This window comes from Vombatus ursinus, unplaced genomic scaffold, assembly GCF_900497805.2.
Source record: "Vombatus ursinus unplaced genomic scaffold, bare-nosed wombat genome assembly UNPS02014818.1, whole genome shotgun sequence".
NCBI classification, from domain to species: Eukaryota; Metazoa; Chordata; class Mammalia; order Diprotodontia; family Vombatidae; genus Vombatus; species Vombatus ursinus.
This window is the reverse complement of record NW_020954596.1, coordinates 10,185,744-10,203,920: the sequence shown is the minus strand read 5'-3', so window position 1 is coordinate 10,203,920 and position 18,177 is coordinate 10,185,744. Positions and strand designations below refer to the sequence as shown.

General features: G+C 40.4%; 1 protein-coding gene across 1 annotated transcript in view; it reads right to left on the bottom strand.

Annotated features, from left to right (window-relative positions):
- Nucleotides 1–280: 280 nt before the first annotated feature.
- The window catches only part of MSANTD1 (Myb/SANT DNA binding domain containing 1), a 42,577-nt gene continuing 24,680 nt past the window's right edge, over nucleotides 281–18,177 (bottom strand). The window contains exon 3 of the mRNA XM_027836700.1: nucleotides 281–1,250. Within this exon, the coding sequence (XP_027692501.1) occupies nucleotides 1,010–1,250 (241 nt within the window). The 3' untranslated portion in view covers nucleotides 281–1,009. The remainder of the gene's footprint in view (nucleotides 1,251–18,177) is intronic.

The following is an 18,177-nucleotide window of genomic DNA, read 5'->3' as shown; positions in this document are numbered from 1 at the left end:
ATTGGGGAGATGTCTGCTGTTTCTCCTTTAGAAGATGACATTGGATTTTTTCCCCTTTGACTTATATACATCTTTAAAAAGAATTTTCAGGACAGCCTAATTGATGATGTCATTCATTGCTTATTTTTCAAAGTGAACTATTATTCCATTTAATAATGAAAAAATTATACATTTATTATCAAAAGCAACTTCAAGTATTTTGAACAATTACTATATATGTATATATGTGCCCATACATATATATATATACACACACATATATATGTGAGGTTGGTACTTTTTAATGCTAATTCATTTGGGCATGAACATGGATTTTCATAATCAATATTAAGGCCCATCAGACAGTGAGTTTCAAATCAAGTGTATTGTTTAACCTACACTGGGATCTCCTAATGTGGAGGTTGAGAATAGGGCATTCCTTGGAACAAAAACTTTATGCCCCATTCCCAAAGGTGCTCTCTCATGTCAGGTCCCATGAAAGAATAGCCTGATCCATGACAAATTTGCCCAAGCTTCCAGTCTCAGAATGACCCAGAAATAGCACAGTAAAAATTCAGGTCCTACAAGCTAGAAGTCCCTTGACCTTTGAAAATACAAAAATAATTAAGACAATTAACCTTAGGTGGAATGTTATGCTTCAGTACTTCAATGCTCTATGATTTCAGTGGCATGAATCTCCTCCACAGTTTAATTAAGTAGATAGTCTTCAAGAGTAGCTATAGCTGAAAATTCATCATCCGTGGTGAACCTGGTGATGAGACATAGAATTATACAACCTCCTTCTTTGCTTGCCACCAGAGTGTGGGGCTGGCATAGGCTGTGGTGATTAATGATGTTCTGCTTTTCAACCACAGTTGTAGTTCTTGTGCTGGTCTAGCTTTCTTTTTTCCTTTTTTCCTAAGATGTTCTGTCTACCAAATCCTATGAAGAGGCAGTGCAATGCGGGTGTGGGCAGACGATCTTTACAGGATAGGATTGGACTGGCAGTAGAATCTGGTGGGACCACTAACTACACATTGGACTTGGAGATGATCTTTTCCAGCAGGTTCATCATACGCTCCTGAAGCTGGAGGCTCTGAACCTGGATGATGTTCTGTTGGTCAAGAATCCGCCGGACCTCCCGGCAGGTTTCTTCCATTGCCCGACTCAGTTTCTTTTGCTCCTCCAACATTGATTCCATCAGTTTGAGTTTTTTCTTTTGGAAATGGCAACTCTGTACTTTCCTTTTTTTAACTGGTCTTTCTTCTGATCTGAAATAAAGGGAAGAATAAAAACTAGTGAAATCTGCTATCTTCTAAGGGATTAACAGTTTGGGACTTGCTCATTCATTCAATTCAGTTCAACTCAGATTTTTTTTTTAAGCACTAACTATAGGTGAGGCACAATGTTAAGTGCTGATGACACAAAGACAAAACCAAAAACCAGCCCTTGTCCTCAAGGATCACTCATTCTACTAGGAGAGTCTAACATGTATGCAGATAAGTGAAAGCAAGACAATCTGAGAAGGGGAAATTTAGTAACACCTGGAAAGATGGAGGAAGTCTTCCCATTAGCAGGAGGGACCTACCCCAGCCCTTGAAGGAAGCTGAGGATTACAAGAGGTGGCAATGACAAAGTCCCTGAAACTTACTGTTTCTGGCTTTGGTCAAAAGAATAACCCATCCTCAACTCCCACCTTGAGAAATCCCAGTGTAGGTCAGCCAATACACTTGATTCAAAACTCATTGTCTGATGGGCCTCAATATTGATCATGAAAATCTATGTTCAGGGCAGCAGAGAGCACTGGTCTTGGAGTCAGGAGGACCTGAGTTCAAACCTGACACTTGACACTTACTAGCTGTGTGACACTGGGCAAGTCACTTAACCCTGATTACTCACACACACACAAAAAAAAAGGAAAAAAGAAAATCTATGTTCATGATCAGACATGAGAGAGACTGAAAGCAAAGAGATGAATAGAGCTCAGTGATTAATGACTTCAACTGCATTCAATTTAACCAACAATTATTAAGAACTTACAACTTGCAAGGCAAAGAGCTAGATGCTGGGGATACCAAGACAGAAAATGGAAATAGTCCTTGCCCTCAGGGTGCTCACATACTATACAAGGGGAATATAGTGTGTACACAAGTAAGTACAAAGTATATAAAGAGCAACAGAAAATTGTTTTAGGACCAAGAATGAGCTTAACAACTGGAAGAACCAGGAAAGGTTTAATGTAGATGGCAATTGAGCTCTGCCTTAAAAGAAGGTAGGGATCCTACAAAATGGAGATGAGTACAAAGTACATTCCAGATATTGGGGAAAACTTGGGTAAAGATGTGAGGGCAAGAGATTGAATACTGTATGTAAGAAACACCCACCTGACCAATTTGATTACACTAGAAAGGAAAGGGGAGTGATATGAAATTAGCCTGGGAAAGAGTGGTGAGTGCCAGAGTGTGGAAGGCTTTAATTTCTTGGTTGAGGAGTTTGTATATTTTAACAAAGGGAATGGGAAGCTACTAATGATTTTTGAATGGGGGAATAACATGGTCAGATCTATTTAGAAACTATGGAGAATGAACTGGAGAACAAAGAAGGTGGAGGCAAGGAGACCAATTAGAAGGCTATTACAATAGTCCAAGTAAAAGGTGATGGGCACCTGAACTAGGGTAGAGGCCATAAGTGGAGATGAGGGTGGAAATCAAGAGATGTTGTGGAGGTGTGATTGACAAGACTTGGTAACTGAGGAGATATCAATGAGGTGAGGGAGAGGGAAGAATCAGGTAGGACTCCAAGGCTTCCAAATTGATGGTTGTCTCCTCCAAAGAGATGGAGAAGTTTGAAGGAGAGATGGCTTTGGGAATGAATTCTACTTTAGACATGTTCAGTTTAAATGTCAGGTGGAAGAATCTATCTGGTGTCCTAGAAGCAATAGGTCACTCCCGGAGATTTTGGAGTAGGAGAATAATAACATAATTTCACAGACTCAGTGTTACTCCGCTGGAACCAAGCGGTAAGTCCAAAGCTTTAACTTTTAACATTTTAATGAAAGGCTGGCACCATTTAAAGAAAATTTGATCTGAGGAAATCTAGATTTACAAGTAAAAGATGAAAACTGGAAGTTATCAATATTTCCAAAGGGTTTACTTTGCAAAGGATTCACTAAAAATTTTCTTCAGTGAGAACAACAGAATTTAGAGCTAGAAGAAACCTTAGCACTCTTACTGAATCTAAAATAATTCCCTTTGCAAAAAACCATTTTCACAGAACTTTTCAGGACATCTGTTAAATAAAGCAAGCACAATGGATAGCACAATAGAGAGGTGTCATTTCTCTTTGGACCTGGAAGGAGCTGGCAGGGTGAGAGGGCATGCCATGTCTGACGATATCTGATCAGGCTCAAATGAAGGATCATTAGCCAGTCTCAAGAGATGACAACAGGATAAGGTGCCTAGTTTGGGATCGGTTTCATAAATGTACGGTCATGAGTGTATATGTGTGTGATTTTAATTCATGTACAGTAACACCCATTTTAGGGGCGAGGGGATCAGTCTTTATTGTATCAATTCACAAAATGGGCATCTGCCACTGCACAAACACAGCTTTTCCCACAGGCTGCTCCCAGCTAAATCTCTTGTTCAAAAGATCAAGCGAGAGAGCAGAAGGAATTTCAGAAGAGGCCACAGACAAGCAGCACACTTTTGGAACTACCATGTTACACTTGAATTATAAAAAAGGCAACAAATTGCATGTAGTTGGAGAGAAAACTACATAACAGAAATTCATAGTGTCACATATAATAGCCTTTTTTGTATGTTGAAATGATCTTATTTATTTATATTTATTAGTATTATAATAAAATAGAAAGTTGAAAACAAAAGAACAAAATAAAATAGGGGCAAGAGGGTAAGAAGGTTAACTACAAATATTAGGGCTCAAAAGAATGTGGAAATAGTCACTGCATTGAATGAGTCAAATTAAAAATTGTTCCTTCTGTCTGGCTCAAACCTGCTTTCTTGGACTTCTGCCTGACTATAGACTGAGCTTGCTTGCTTTGTCCTTTGCAACCCAACTTGCTCTTCTGGATTTTGGATAGACTTCTTGCTTTCAGTCTCTTTCTGTTTGTGATAATGTATGTGATAATGTGTGTGTGTGATAATGGACCTTTATACCATGTACAGCCCCATTCTGCTTCTCTCTGGTCCCTACCTACTTGCTTGCTACCTAATGATAACTCATCCCTTGTTTCTAACTCCCTGCTAATGGAACTTATTAGTGTGGACTGCCCCACTTAGACCAAGCCAACTTGTCACATACATGAAGCTAGATGTAGAAGCTAGATCTTCCCCTGAGTTCAGACCTGGAGTAAGTCAAGGTCATAAACTCAAAAAATATATACTTCTTATGCTTTCTTTCCCTCTACCTTACAATTCCCCACCTTCCTCCTTAAGTTGTTTACAAATAATTAACAGGTTTTTAAAGATAATCAAACTCATCCAAGAGTGAAGACTTGACAAAGTACAGTAGCTGTAAACTGTGTCTAAAATTCTAAAAGTTCTAAGAGGCCATTGTTACACTTATCTCTCCCTTAGCAAGAGCCCTTTCTCAACTCTATACCTCCCCAGCTATCTGTCCCTCCGCCAAGTCAAAGAACTTTTGCCATGAGACATTTTTCTAAAGCTCATGCTTTTTTGAGTTTTCTACCTAGAAGGATGATACAGTATTCAGTGATCCAGGCCATAAAGGTGGAAAATCCAGACACGCCAAGAGACCACCAAGCCCAGAGTAAAAGCATTCTCAAACCAATATTCTGAATACAGGGACTGAGGGAGAATGAGGAGTCAAAGATGACTCAGAATAATGATAATTGAACCCAAAGACATTGTTGAGATGATTGAAAAAGTGTGAAGAGATAAGAGGGTCCAGAACACAATGCTGGAGGGCAGCTATGGTTGGGGCAGAAGATGGATGATAACTATTCAGCAAAGGAGACTGATAGGTTGTAGTCAGTTGGACAGGAGGAGAACCAAGAGAGCAGAGCCATAAAGGCTAAGTAGGGAGAAATGTGCAGTAGAGGAAGATCCACAGGGTCAAGATCCGCAGAGAAGTCAAGATGAATTAGGACTGAGCAAAGACCACTGCATTAGCAACTAAGGTGACTGATGACTGTTGAGGATGCAGTTCCAATGAATCGAGGGAGTAGGAAGTCAGATTGCTAGGGGCTGAGAAGTGAATAGAAGGTGAGGAAGTAGGGGTAATACATGTTGATTATGAAAGGGAGGGGAGACATAGTAAGATAGTTTCAGCAGGTAGTATGGTGAAGTGCAGGCTTTGTAAGGATTTGGGGATGGGGGGAGGATTAAGGCCCAGTGTGTTTGTAGGAAACAGGCTAAAAATCAACAGATTAGGAAAGACTGATGATGGGGGGGTTGGGGACAGCGTCATAAGGATTCAAAAGACTCCAATGTGGAAAGGAGGAGATGTGATCAAGGACACAAGTAGAAGAGTAAGATTTGGCAAGGAGAAAGTCTATTTCTTTCTCTGAGACTGTAGCAATGGAAAAAAAAAGTGGGAAGTGATGCAGAAGGGTTTTGAAGTTATAGAATAGGGAAGAAATAATTTATAAAGGATGGCCTCTATCTTCTAAACAAAATAGGAAAGTAGGTCCTTTGTTGAGTAGGAATGGGAAGACATAATATAGAGGGCTTAAAGGGAGAAGAGATAGTTTGAAATAGCCACTGGGGGAAGTAAGACGGTTAATCAGGAAAGAATAAGCAGATTGCTATGCAACAGTCAAGGCTCAGTTGGTATTAGATAACATAAATGTGTTGAGGAGCCAAGCAGGGTTGTATGACTTTCTTGAGTGGCATTCAGCATCATGGAGTTCGTGTGAACAATGTGGATGGCAGGAGTAACCCAAGGCTGGGGTTTGGCAAGGCTCCCTATTTCCTTTAAGATAAAATACAAATTCGCTAGCTTGATGTTTAAAACACTCCATAGTCCGACTCCAACCTCCCTTTTCAGCTTTATCTCCTATTATCCCTCTTCATCCATTCTACTTTTCAGTCAAGTCAGACTACTAGCTGTTTCCTGAAATAAATATTCTGTTTCTAAACTTAGGATATTTGCATAAGCAGACCTCCCTGCTGTTGGAGTAGGGTAGTGATATGGTTAGATCTGTGCTTTAGGAATATCAATTTGGCAGCTCTGTGGAAGATAGATTAGAAAAGAAAGAACCTCGAGACAGGGAACAAAATAGAAGCCTATTGCAATAATCCTGGCAACAGATGATAAGAAACTGAATTAGGGTGTGGAAGAAACTGATGATGAAAGAAAGAAAGAGATGATAAGAAGCTGGATTACATGAGTGGAGAGGAGATGGATGTAAGGGATATTCACATAAATATCAGAATTGTTAGGGATCATAGAGGTAGTCCAGTACAGCTTTACCTGAACAGGAAACTTCTTCTTTTTTTTTTTAATGGTAATTTTTATTTATTTTTTTGTTTTCAACATTTACTTCCACAAGATTTTGAGTTCTAAATTTTCACCCCATCTCGCCCCTCCCCCTACCCCAAGATGGCATGCATTCTAAATACCCCTTCCCCTAGTCTGCCTTCCCTTCTATCTCTCCCCCCCTCCTCTTATCCCCTTCCCCTTCAATTTTCCTATAGGGCAGGATGGATTTCTGTACCCCATTTCCTGTATTTCTTATTTCCCAGTTGCATGTGAAAACATTTTTTTAAACATGTGTTTTTAAAACTTTGGGTTCCAAATTTTCTCCCTTCCTCCCTCCCCACCCTCATTGATAAGGCAAGTAACTAAATATAGGTTATATATGTGCAGTTATGCAAAACACTTCCACAGTAGTCATGCTGTGAAAAACTAACTCTATTTCCCTTAATCCTATCCCACTCCCCCATTTATTCTATTCTTTCTTTTGACCCTGTCCCTCCTCAGAAGTGTTTGCTTCTGACTACCCCCTTTCCCAATCTGCCCTCCTCTCTATCATTCCCCTACTCTCTTGTCCCCTCCCCCCCCCATTTTCCTGTAGGGTAAGAGAGATTTCCATACCCAATTGAGTGTGTATGTTATTCCCTCCTTAAATCAAATCCTGTGAGAATAAGATTCACTCATTCCCTCTCACCTTCCCCCATTTCCCCTCCACTGTAAGAGCCTTTTCTTTTCTGTTTTTTTTTTTTTTGTGGGATAATTTACCCCGTTCTACCTCTCCCTTTCTCCTTCTCCTAGTATATTCCTCTCTCACTCTTTAATTTTATTCTCCACATATGACCCCTTCATTGTCAACTCGCGCTGTGCCCTCTATCTATCTATCCATACATATAATTTTTTCCCCTCCAACTACCCTAATACTGACAAAGGTCTCATGAGTTACAAATATCATCTTTCCATTCAGGAATGTAAACAGTTCAACCTTAGTTAAGTCTCTTATGATTTTCTCTTTCCTGTTTACCTCTTCATGTTCCACTCAAGTCTTGTATTTGAAAATCAAATTTTCTATTCAGCTCTGGTCTTTTCATCAAGAATGCTTGAAAGTCCTTTATTTCACTGAATGACCATTTTTTCCCCTGAAGGATTATACTCAGTTTTGCTGGGTAGGTGATTCTTGGTTGTAATCCTATCTCCTTTGCTCTCTGGAATATTATATTCCATGCCCTGTGGTCCCTTAATGTAGAAGCAGCTAAATCTTGTGTTATCCTGATTGTGTTTCCACAATACTTGAATTGTTTCTTTCTGGCTGCTTTCAATATTTTCTCCTTGATCTGGGAACTCTGGAATTTGGCTACAATATTCCTAGGAGTTTTCCTTTGGGGATCTCTTTCAGGAAGAGATTGGTGGATTCTTTCAATTTCTATTTTGCCCTCTGGTTCTAAAATATCAGGATAGTTTTCCTTGATAATTTCTTGAAAGATGATGTCTAGGCTCTTTTTTTGATCATGGCTTTCAGATAGTCCAATAATTTTTAAATTCTCTCTCCTGGATCTATTTTCTAGGTCAGTTGCTTTTCCAATGAGATATTTCACATTGTTTTCTAATTTTTCATTCTTTTGGATTTGTTTTACAGTGTTTGATTTCTCATAAAGTCACTAGCTTCCAATTGCTCTATTCTAATTTTTAAGGAAGTATTTTCTTCAGTAATCTTTTGGACTTCCTTTTCCATTTGGCCAATTTTGCTGTTTAGGGCATTCTTCTCCTCATTGACTTTTTGGACTTCTTTTGCCATTTGGGTTAGGCTATTTTTTAAGGTGTTATTTTCTTCAGTATTTTTTTGGGTCTCCTTTAGCAAGCTGTTGACTTGTTTTTCATGATTTTCTTGCATCACTCTCAGTTTTTCCTCTACTTCTATTACTTGCTTCTCAAAATCCCTTTTGAGCTCTTCCAAGGCCTGGGACTGATTCATATTTTTCTTGGAGGCTTTGGATGTAGGAGCTTTGGCTTTGTTGTCTTCTTCTGGTTGTATGTTTTGATCTTCTTTGTCACCAAAGTAAGATAATATAGTCTGACTCTTTTTGCGCTGCTTACTCATGATCCTGGCCAATTACTTGAGTTTTAAACTCTTTGTTAAGGTAAAAGTCTGTTTCCAATGTGAAGAGTATACTGTCCCAAGTTTCAGGGGTTTGTACAGCTGTTTTCAGAGGTACTTCTAGGGACCTGTAAATTTTCAGTTCTTCCAAGGTGCTATGATAAGGGGCGAGGTATTTCCTCTCCACCTCCACAACAAGCTCCACCACACCAACGTTCCTCCTTGCCCCAGGACTGCCCCTCAGAACTGTGACCCAGATCCAAGCACAGGTAAAGCAAGAGATACCTGCCTTAGCACTGGCAAAGAGATCCTTGCAATCCCGCTCTGATCAGCCACTCGATTCCCCCTTAGTCTATGGGCCGGAAGCTCAGGAAAAAGCTGTGGCCCTGGGCTGCGCTCGAGACTTGCGGCTGAGACCTAGCTCCTCTCTCACCGCAGTCACAGACTTTTCCCACTGACCTTTTAAGTTGTCTTTGGCATTCAGGGGTTGAGAAGTCTGGAAACCATCACAGCTGCCCATGATTCAGTCCTCTGAGGCCTGCTCCAGGGCTGCTGCAGCTTGCTCCAGGCTCACTGCGGCCTGCACGCCCACACCCAACTACGCTCCTCTCCCCGCCCGGTGCGATATACTTTTCCGATCAACCATCCAGGCTGTCTTGGGCTGGAAATTTGTTTCATTCTGTCTTTTGGGGGGTTCTGCTGCTTTAGAATTTGTTTAGAGCCATTTTTTTTAGGTATTTGGAGGGCTTTGGGAGAGAGCTGAAGACAGTCACTGCTTTCCCTCCGCCATCTTGGCTCCACTCCCGGAAACTTCTGTACTATCTCTGATAAGTGGTTATTTAGGCTCTACTTGAAGATATGGTAGAATGGAAAGATAGATTTGGAGTCAAAGATCTGGGTTCAAATCATGGTTCTGTTGCTTTACAACCTAACCTCAGGCAAATCACTTTATCTCTCTGGGTCTCATTTTCTCCTCCATAAATTGAGGAGGATGAACCACACGTCCTCTGGGGTCTGTTCTAACTCTAAATTTAGGATCCTATAGTCCAGTAAAGAGAAACACTTCCCAAGGCAGCTCATTCCACCTTGGGGCATTTTTAATGGTTTAGAAGGTTTTCGTTACAATGAGCCTGAATTTCCTATTTTAGGCCATTTGCCATATTGGAAACATGAACTGAAATTGAGTCATGGGGGGCAATTCATAGGAGGAGATAAAAAGGAAGAAGAAAAGGGAGAAGGAGAGACAGAGGGAAGGGAGGAGAGAAAAGGAAAGAAAGGAAGAGAAAGAGAATGAGAGAGAGAGAGAGAGATAGATTCATTTTTATAAGCCTTTCTATCTCTTGTGAGCTCTTGTGAGAGCTGACCATGGAACCAGAAAGACTGAGGTTCAAGTCCTAGATCTGACATACACTGTCTGTATGGCCCTGGACAAGTTCCCTTGTGCTTAGCGCTGTAGACAATTCTTCAAGGACTGTAAGTTGTAGAGAAGATGCTGATCTGCATTGCTGGAGGCAGTATTCTGACCTGGGAGTATCCAATGAAGTTACAGGTTCAGTTCCTATCTCTTGTAGGAAGTCAACTAAAAGCTAGCCATTTAAAACAAATTGTCTCTCTGCGCTTTCCCAGTAATCGTGATTTTGTCCCACTTATTCCAATATGCATATTGCCCTGCATGTATTTAACAGAAAGTTCTATTCACAGAGATCTTTCTTTCCGTGCTATTTATAACACAATAAATATATCTGTGTGAAGGATGAAAAAAGAAAAATCCATTAAGTGCTTCTAGGTTTTGTGGATCTGGAAGTTAGAGCATAATTGGGCTTTTACAAAATAACTGATTTCAGCATCTATGCACCGTATACAACACCCTATGCTGTCACTCCTATCATCTGTTTAGATGGCAAACATTTCCCCCACTACACACACACACCCCAAACATAATACTTCTTTATGCCTATTAACTGGTTTCCCACTCTTAGGTGATAGGGAAGCTAGGTGGTGGAGTGGATAGATCATTGGGCCTGGAGTCAGGATGACCTAAATTCAAATCCAGCCTCAGACATTTGCTAGCTGTGTGACCCTGGGCAAGTCACTTAACCCTGTTTGCCTCAGTTTCCTCATCTGTAAAAAGAGCCGGAGAAGTATGAAATAGTGAAGGACTCCAGTATCGCTGCAAAGAAAACCCTAAATAGGGTCACGAAGAATTGGACACGACTTAAAAAACCACTGAACATAGAGACTCTTAGGTGGCTGCCATTGAGGTGCAAGGGAGGCAATTAAATGAGGAGACTGAGCCATCATGGGAGAAGGTGAGAAAGGAGACACATTTCCCGCTTTACTCTCACCTTAAGAGAAACCTATAGCCTGACCATCTGTGCAGGCCCAACGTTGAAGGAAGAGCATGTCAGAAAGAACTGCAGCACAGTCTGCACCTGTGCCTTCACCGGTACATGTTGTCATGTGGATTACGTGGGTCCAAAGAGAAAGTGGTTCCCACTGGAGGGGAGCGTTAACTGATGCTTTCAGAAAAAGGGAGAAGAATTTTCTTTGTTGTAGGTTTGCTTTTTAATCAAGTTAATTAGGATTATTATACCTTAAAGGGGCCTTCAACCCCATTAAGTCCAACCAACTCCCCTCTCTTTACAAATGAGGAAACTGAGACACAAAGAATTTAAGTGGTTTGCCCAGAGTCACCCAGTAAGTAAGTGTCTAAGGCAGGACTTGCATCTGAGTCGAGGCTGAGTCAAAACCTACCTTTCATTCAATGTCTAATTAGCCGAGACTCAAATCCAGGTCTTCTGACTACAGGCCGAGTGTCTTTCCAATACGTGCTATTTGTTTTCTCCATTTAAAAACAAAGTAGAAGCCCTAGAGACAAGGAACTGATCCAGTCTGGCTTGGAGGTCCCTTTCATTCCCAGGCAAAAGAACAGATACAAGAGCAGAGACCTTATTTACAGTATCAGTGGGAGGGTAGAGCAATAACATGCATTTAAATGTAGTAATGTGGTCCCAGAAATCTGAGGCTTTCAAACAATCACCCTATTAGGTGATAATACCGTGGGTAATCAGGCTAGATTAAGTGGGCAACAATTGGTCATAAATCTCCAAACTTTTTTGGTTGGCTTTCTCTTGTTTTCCCTCTCTCTGGGTAACTGTAATTGAATACATATTTGGACTATAAATTATATTTTTGCCATCAGCATTGGAATTCTAATTTCCAGATCTGTGTTGGAAATCTCCTCGGTGTGGGGTTGTTTATTGTGTTAATAATAGGGAGTTGAATCAATTATGTTTCCCTCTGTCTTGAATCCAAAGACTGTCTCTAGGCACATTTCAATAATAGCTGAAAACTCAGGAATTCTTGGGCTGTGACTTACAGAAACTTCTCCAGGGATTTCAGACCTTACTGATGTGCACTGAGGCTGAGACTGAGGCTGGCTGGGGTTAAGCGACTTCCCAGGGTCATACAGCTAGTAAGCATCTAAGGTTGAATTTGAATTCAAGTCTTCTTGATTCCAAGTCCAGCACTCTCTTCATTATACCATCTAGCTGCCTCATACCTGAGTTCATCTTATTGCCTCAAATAGGTTATAAGGTTACTGAGGGCAAGAGCCATGCTTTATTTTTCTTTGTATTCCCACAGTGCTCTGTACAAAGTGGGCACCTGGGAAACATTTGGTGAAGTGAATAGAATTGTATAAAATGTATTAGATGTAGCCTACAGGAGAGAAGAGGGCAAGTAAATATAGACCAGTAATCTGTCCTTCAGCTGAAGGGATTCAGCATTAATAAACTCAACAGGGAAGCCTTAGGTATAACCAGCATTGACTTTACTCTTTAAGGCAGGAGTTCTTAACCTGGGGTCCACAGATCTATAAGCAGTTCATGGATAGATTTCAAAAGGGGCCATGGACTTGGATGGGGAAAAATAAATCTTTACTTCAGTATAATTGGTTTCCTGTATAATCAGTCCTTTGTATTTTATTCTGGGAAGGGGTCCATAAACTTTACCAGCTTGACAAAGGGACCCATGACACACAAAAAGGTTAAGAACATCCACTCTAAATAAACTAGGTAGCCATCTGCATGGTATGATTCAATAAGGGGACAGTAAAAAATATAATGGAAAGAGACTTGGACATGACCCAAAAGAAGTGGATTTGTGTCCTGGCTGTGCCACTTACTGGCACCAGCACTTTAAACAAATTACATGCCCATTTTCAGTCTCTATTTTCTTACCTATGCCATGACAGAGCTGAGCAAGTAGGAGAGATGGGCTAGATAATATAGTCAGATTCAGGACTGATTCAAAGATTGGACCCAAAAAGAATTCTTCAACAGGTCAACATGAACTTGAATGGAACTCTCTAGTGGGGAGTTCCATAGATTAGTCCTTGGTCCTACTAGTCAACATTTTTGCATGTGAGAAAGATGAAGGCATAGATGGCATACTTATTAAATTTGCAGACAGTGCAAAGCTGATATAGATAGCTAACATAATGTACAACAGAGACAGGGTCCAAAAAGATTTCAACAGATTAAAGTAATGGGATAAATATAAAATGAAGCTTAATACAGATAAATGTAAGGACCTGCAGTTGAGTTCAAAAATTAATCCATACATGTATAGGATAAAGGAGGTATGACTAGACTACAATGCTTGTGAAAAAAGTAAGGGAGCTATAAAGCTTATGAATATGGCAGCCAAAAAAACCCCAAAATTAAATTAAAATATAACTTTAAGTTGCATTAATAGAACCACAGTGCCCAGAATAAGGGAAGTAATGATCACAATAGATTCAGAAGTATTATATTCGATTCTGGGGGCCACATTTTAGGAAGGACAATGGCAAACTGAAAAACATCCGTAGTGGGGCAAGCAAAATGGTGCCAGGTCTGCTAGGGATGTTTAACATAGAGAAGATATACAGTAGACATGATAGCAATCTTCAAGTATCTAAAGAAGTATATGAGGGTCTTCAGAGTGAAATCAGCAGAACCAGAACTGTACACTCACTGACTGTAACTGTTTCTTTAGAAGGAAAAAAAAAGGGAAAGACACCAGGGCCAAAGGGGGCAGGAGTTCATATAGTTTTTGTTATAAGTTAGAGGGTGTAGATATGATTCTCCCCGCTCTGTTGTGTTTTTTACTGTTTTTGTTTTTTATTAAGTTTATAATTTTAGTTAAGATATTTGAAGGCCTGTTATTATGCAAGAGGGTTTAGACTTATTTTGGTTGTCCTTAGAGAACAAAAGTAGGAAAACAATTTGGAACTCTACCCATGCATATCCTTTGGCCCACCAATACCACTACTACATCTGTATCCCAAAGAGATTTAAAAAAAAAAAAAAGGAAAAGGACCTATATGTACATAAACATTTATAGCAGCTCTTTTAGTGGTGGCAAAGCATTGGAAATTGAGGGGATGTCTATGAATTGGGGAATGGCCGAATAAGTTGTTGTATATGATTGTAATGGAATACTATTGTGCTATAAGAAATGACAAAGAGGCAGCTAGGTGGTGCAGTGGATAGAGCACCGGCCCTGAAGTCAGGAGGACCTGAGTTCAAAACTGGCCTCAGACCAAACACTTGACACTTACTAGCTGTGTGACCCTGGGCAAGTCGCTTAACCCCAACTGCCTTTAAAATAAAACAAAACAAAACAATAAACAAAAAAAAAACAGAAATGACAAGCAGGATGCTCTCAGAAAAACCTAGAAAGACTTACATGAACTGATGCAAAGTGAAATAAGAGGCACCAGGAGACCATTGTGTCTGTACAGTAACAGCAATACCATATGATGATCAACTGTGAATGACTTAGCTATTCTCAGCAATACAATGATCCAAGACATTTCTGAAGGATTTGTGATGAAAAATGTAATCTGTCTCCACAGAAAGAACTGATGGAGTCTGAATGCAGACTGAAGCATACTTCACTTTTTACTTTATCTTGGATTTTTTTGGGTCTGTGTTTTCTTTCACAACATGACTAGCATGGAAATGTGTTTTTCATGATTGCACATGTATAACCTATGTCAAATTGCTTGCCTTCTTAATGGGAAGGGGGGAGGAAGGAAAGGAGAAAATTTGTAACTCAAAAATTTTTAAAAACAAACGTTAAAATGGTTTTTACAAATAATTTGGGAAAAATAAAATATGAAAATAAAAAATAAATGCACGTTTAAATGATAGAAAAGTCTATCCTCCATACTGTACATGTATTTATTTTGTGACAAGTCAAGTTGGATGCATTATAGTGAAGATCTCCATTGGACATTTTTAAATCTCACCTAAGTCATTCACATGCCTTCACCCAGCTCTTTACATGTGAAAATAGGGATGTATAGCCTAAAGAATAGTAGTCTTACAGGGAATTAAGGGCTGTGGCTTGGGGAAAAGGCGAGATTTATTTTGTGTATCACCAGACTGCGAAACTAGGAGAGAAGGGGAGAAGTTAAAAAGATGTAGGTTTCCCTTCAACACAAGTGCAAACTTGCAATTAATGGGAGCACTTAGAAAACAGAATAGGTTGCTGCCATGCAAGGTAGTGAGCTCCTCACCACTGAAAGTGTTTTTTAGCTGAAGCTGAACGCTATTAGGAATGTTGTAGAGTTACTGCACTAGTTATGGCATTGGACTGTAATAACTAAGAGATTCTATCTTACTAGATGATCCTCTGTCCCCTTTCCTATCCATAGAAACTAAAGCCACAGTCAACTCTTTAAACTTTTCCTGCTATTAGGTAGATGCTGAATGAGCACAGTTTATGGATCGAATACTCTATGACCCTTTCTGAAGGCACAGTAGGGCAGGATTTGCACAAGGATTATGAAAATAACAAGGAAAAATCACTCCCTGATCAAATCCAAGGTCAGGAGCTTCCAAAGTCATTAACAAGCTAAAAGACTTTCTCTCTTAACCAAAGATATAAGTTGAAGAATTAACAGACATAAGGTGAAAGAGGAAGTAGGACAGGAATAGACCAAAGTGGAAAGACTTACCAAACACATTTTTTTAAACTCTCTCTGAAGTAGGGGGAAAAAACCTATTACATGCCTATGTTTTACCACTGTTGTACCTGAATGAGCTCTTCTGATTGGGTGGTACAAAGGCCTCCCAAGTGTCTGGGTGATTTATTGGCTTAGCATACAAGCCTCTGATGTGGTAAAGTGTGAGATCATAAAATCAAAGAATGTAAGCTAGAAGAGCCCTTAGAGGTCATTTAGTCTAACTTCTTTGCTTTATAGAGGAAACTGAGGCCTGAAGAAGGGATGTGAATTCCCCAAGATTACAAATTGGACCAGAAATCCACTTTCTGCCCCGAATACTACCTCTTGTGACAATGGCCAAATCTCTCTCTCTCCCACGTCTTCTCATCTTTAGATTCCCAGCCTGTGTCTCATTCTTCCAGGGTCTAGCACTCCTTCCACTATGCCAGGCCGTTTATCCGAATGGGAGAACAAACTGGGAGCAAGACTCAATGGGGCTGGGCCATAGAATATGGATATGACGGTGAAAGGCAGAGGGGAACTTGAGAAAAGGTGAGAATGAAGCTGAAAGGGTAGTTGGAAGACCTTAAAGACAAACAGCACCAACCACATTTAACAGAATGTTAATTCTGCTGTTTCACTCCTACTTTACCCCTTACCATACCCCACAGCAACTCACAAAAAAGTCCCTGATAGGTACTGACTCCCAGCCCTGAGAGATGAGTAAGCATCATTCTCAACAACAGTCAGCATCAGCCAGGTGTTCAAGGAGGTTGAAAAGGAAAGCCACGCCTCCAGAATTCCACCTGGGAGACTAGCTATGAGCAGTTCATCTCATGTTGGTTCCAGGAATAGAAGAGAACCTTTTGAGGGCTGGCTCTCCTCTCCAAACAGGCCTTGTCTCCAAGAGCAAACATTTACCCAGAGGATCTCCATGCCTTATCTACCCAGAGGATCCCCGTCCCCTATCTACCTAGAGGATCCCTGTGCCCTATCTCTTCTTTTCTGTTTGCATGGTTTATTCAATCATTATTCTTCTCAGCAAGGAAACAAGGTTTGTAGTTCATTTGCAGCATGCTGCTGAGAACATTTTTTTTTCCTTTTTCGATTATATAATTTTGTGCCTTTCATTTTAGGGAATGACATAAGACTTACTTGGCTAGAAACTATTTTCATGGTCAGAATCCATAGGGAGTAGCTACCAGACAGAACTCCTTTAATACTGACCAAATCCAAGCTGCCTTTCCAAGGTACTGGAGAGTATTATCCACTTATAATATGGCAAGGTCTGGGGAGCCAGAACTAAGGTGGATAGGTAACCAAACGGCTCATGGAACCTCAGATTTGGGACCTCAGGGGTTATCCAGCTCATTCGGTACCTGAATAGAAATCTCCTCTGTTATACCCCTGACAAGTGGTCACCTCATATCCACCTGAAAACCTCCAGGGATGGGAAACTCAGTCGGTCATTAGATCTAAAACTAAAAGGGATAGCAGAGGACATATAGTCCAACTCATTTCATTGATGAGGAAACTAAAGGCCCCAAAGATTAAGGGGCTCCCCTAAGGTCACCCAGGTTGGAAGTAGCATAGTTTGGATTCAAATAGTTGTCCTCCAAAGCTAGCCCTTATTTCATTCTTGGAAAGCTCTGTCAGAAAGTTTTCAGACTCTCTCTGAACCCATCTTTCATTGTTCTCTCTTTCTTTTTTTTTTCAATTTTCTTTCTTTCTTTATTTTTAGTTTTCAACATTCATTTCCACAAGATTTTGAGTTTCAAAATTTCTCCCCATCCCTCCCCTCCCCCCCAGCCCCATTAAGGCCTGCATTCTCATTCTCCCTTCACCCAATCTGTTCTCCCTTCTATTGACCACCCACCCCTTCCCTTATCCCCTTCCCTTTCTATTTTCCTGTAGGGTAAGATAAATTTCTATACTCCTTTGCCTGTGTATCTTATTTCCCAGTTGCATGTAAAAACAATTTCTAGCATTCATTTCTAAAACTTTAAGTTCCAAATACTCTCCTCTCCTCCCTCTCCACCCACCCTCATTGAGAAGGCAAGCATTTTGACATAGGCTATACATGTGCGGTCATGCAAAACATTTCCATAATGGTCATGTTGTGAGAGACTAACTATATTTTCCTCCATCCTATCCTGGCCCCCATTTATTCTGTTCTCTCCTTTGTCCCTATCCCTCCTCAAAAGTGTTTGCTTTTGATTACCCCCTCCCCCACTCTGCCCTCCCTTCTATCACCTCCTCTCCCTCTTATCTCCTTCCCCCCTACTTTGCCGTAGGGTAAGATAGATTTTCATACCCAATTGGGTGCATATGGTATTCCCTCCTTACACCAAATCTGATGAGAGTAAAGTTTACTCATTCCTTCTCACCTCCCCCTTCCTCCCCTCCACTGTAAAAGTTTTTCTTGCCTCTTTTATATGAGATAATTTACCCCATTCTACCTCTCCCTTTCTCCTTCTCCCAGTACATTCCTCTCTCATTCCTTAATTTTCTTTTTTTTCAGATATCATCCCTTCATATTCAATTCACCCTGTGCCCTCTGTCTATATATATTCCCTCCAACTACCCTAATCATGACAAAGGTCTCATGAGTTACAAATATCATCTTTCCATGTAGAAATGTAAATAGTTC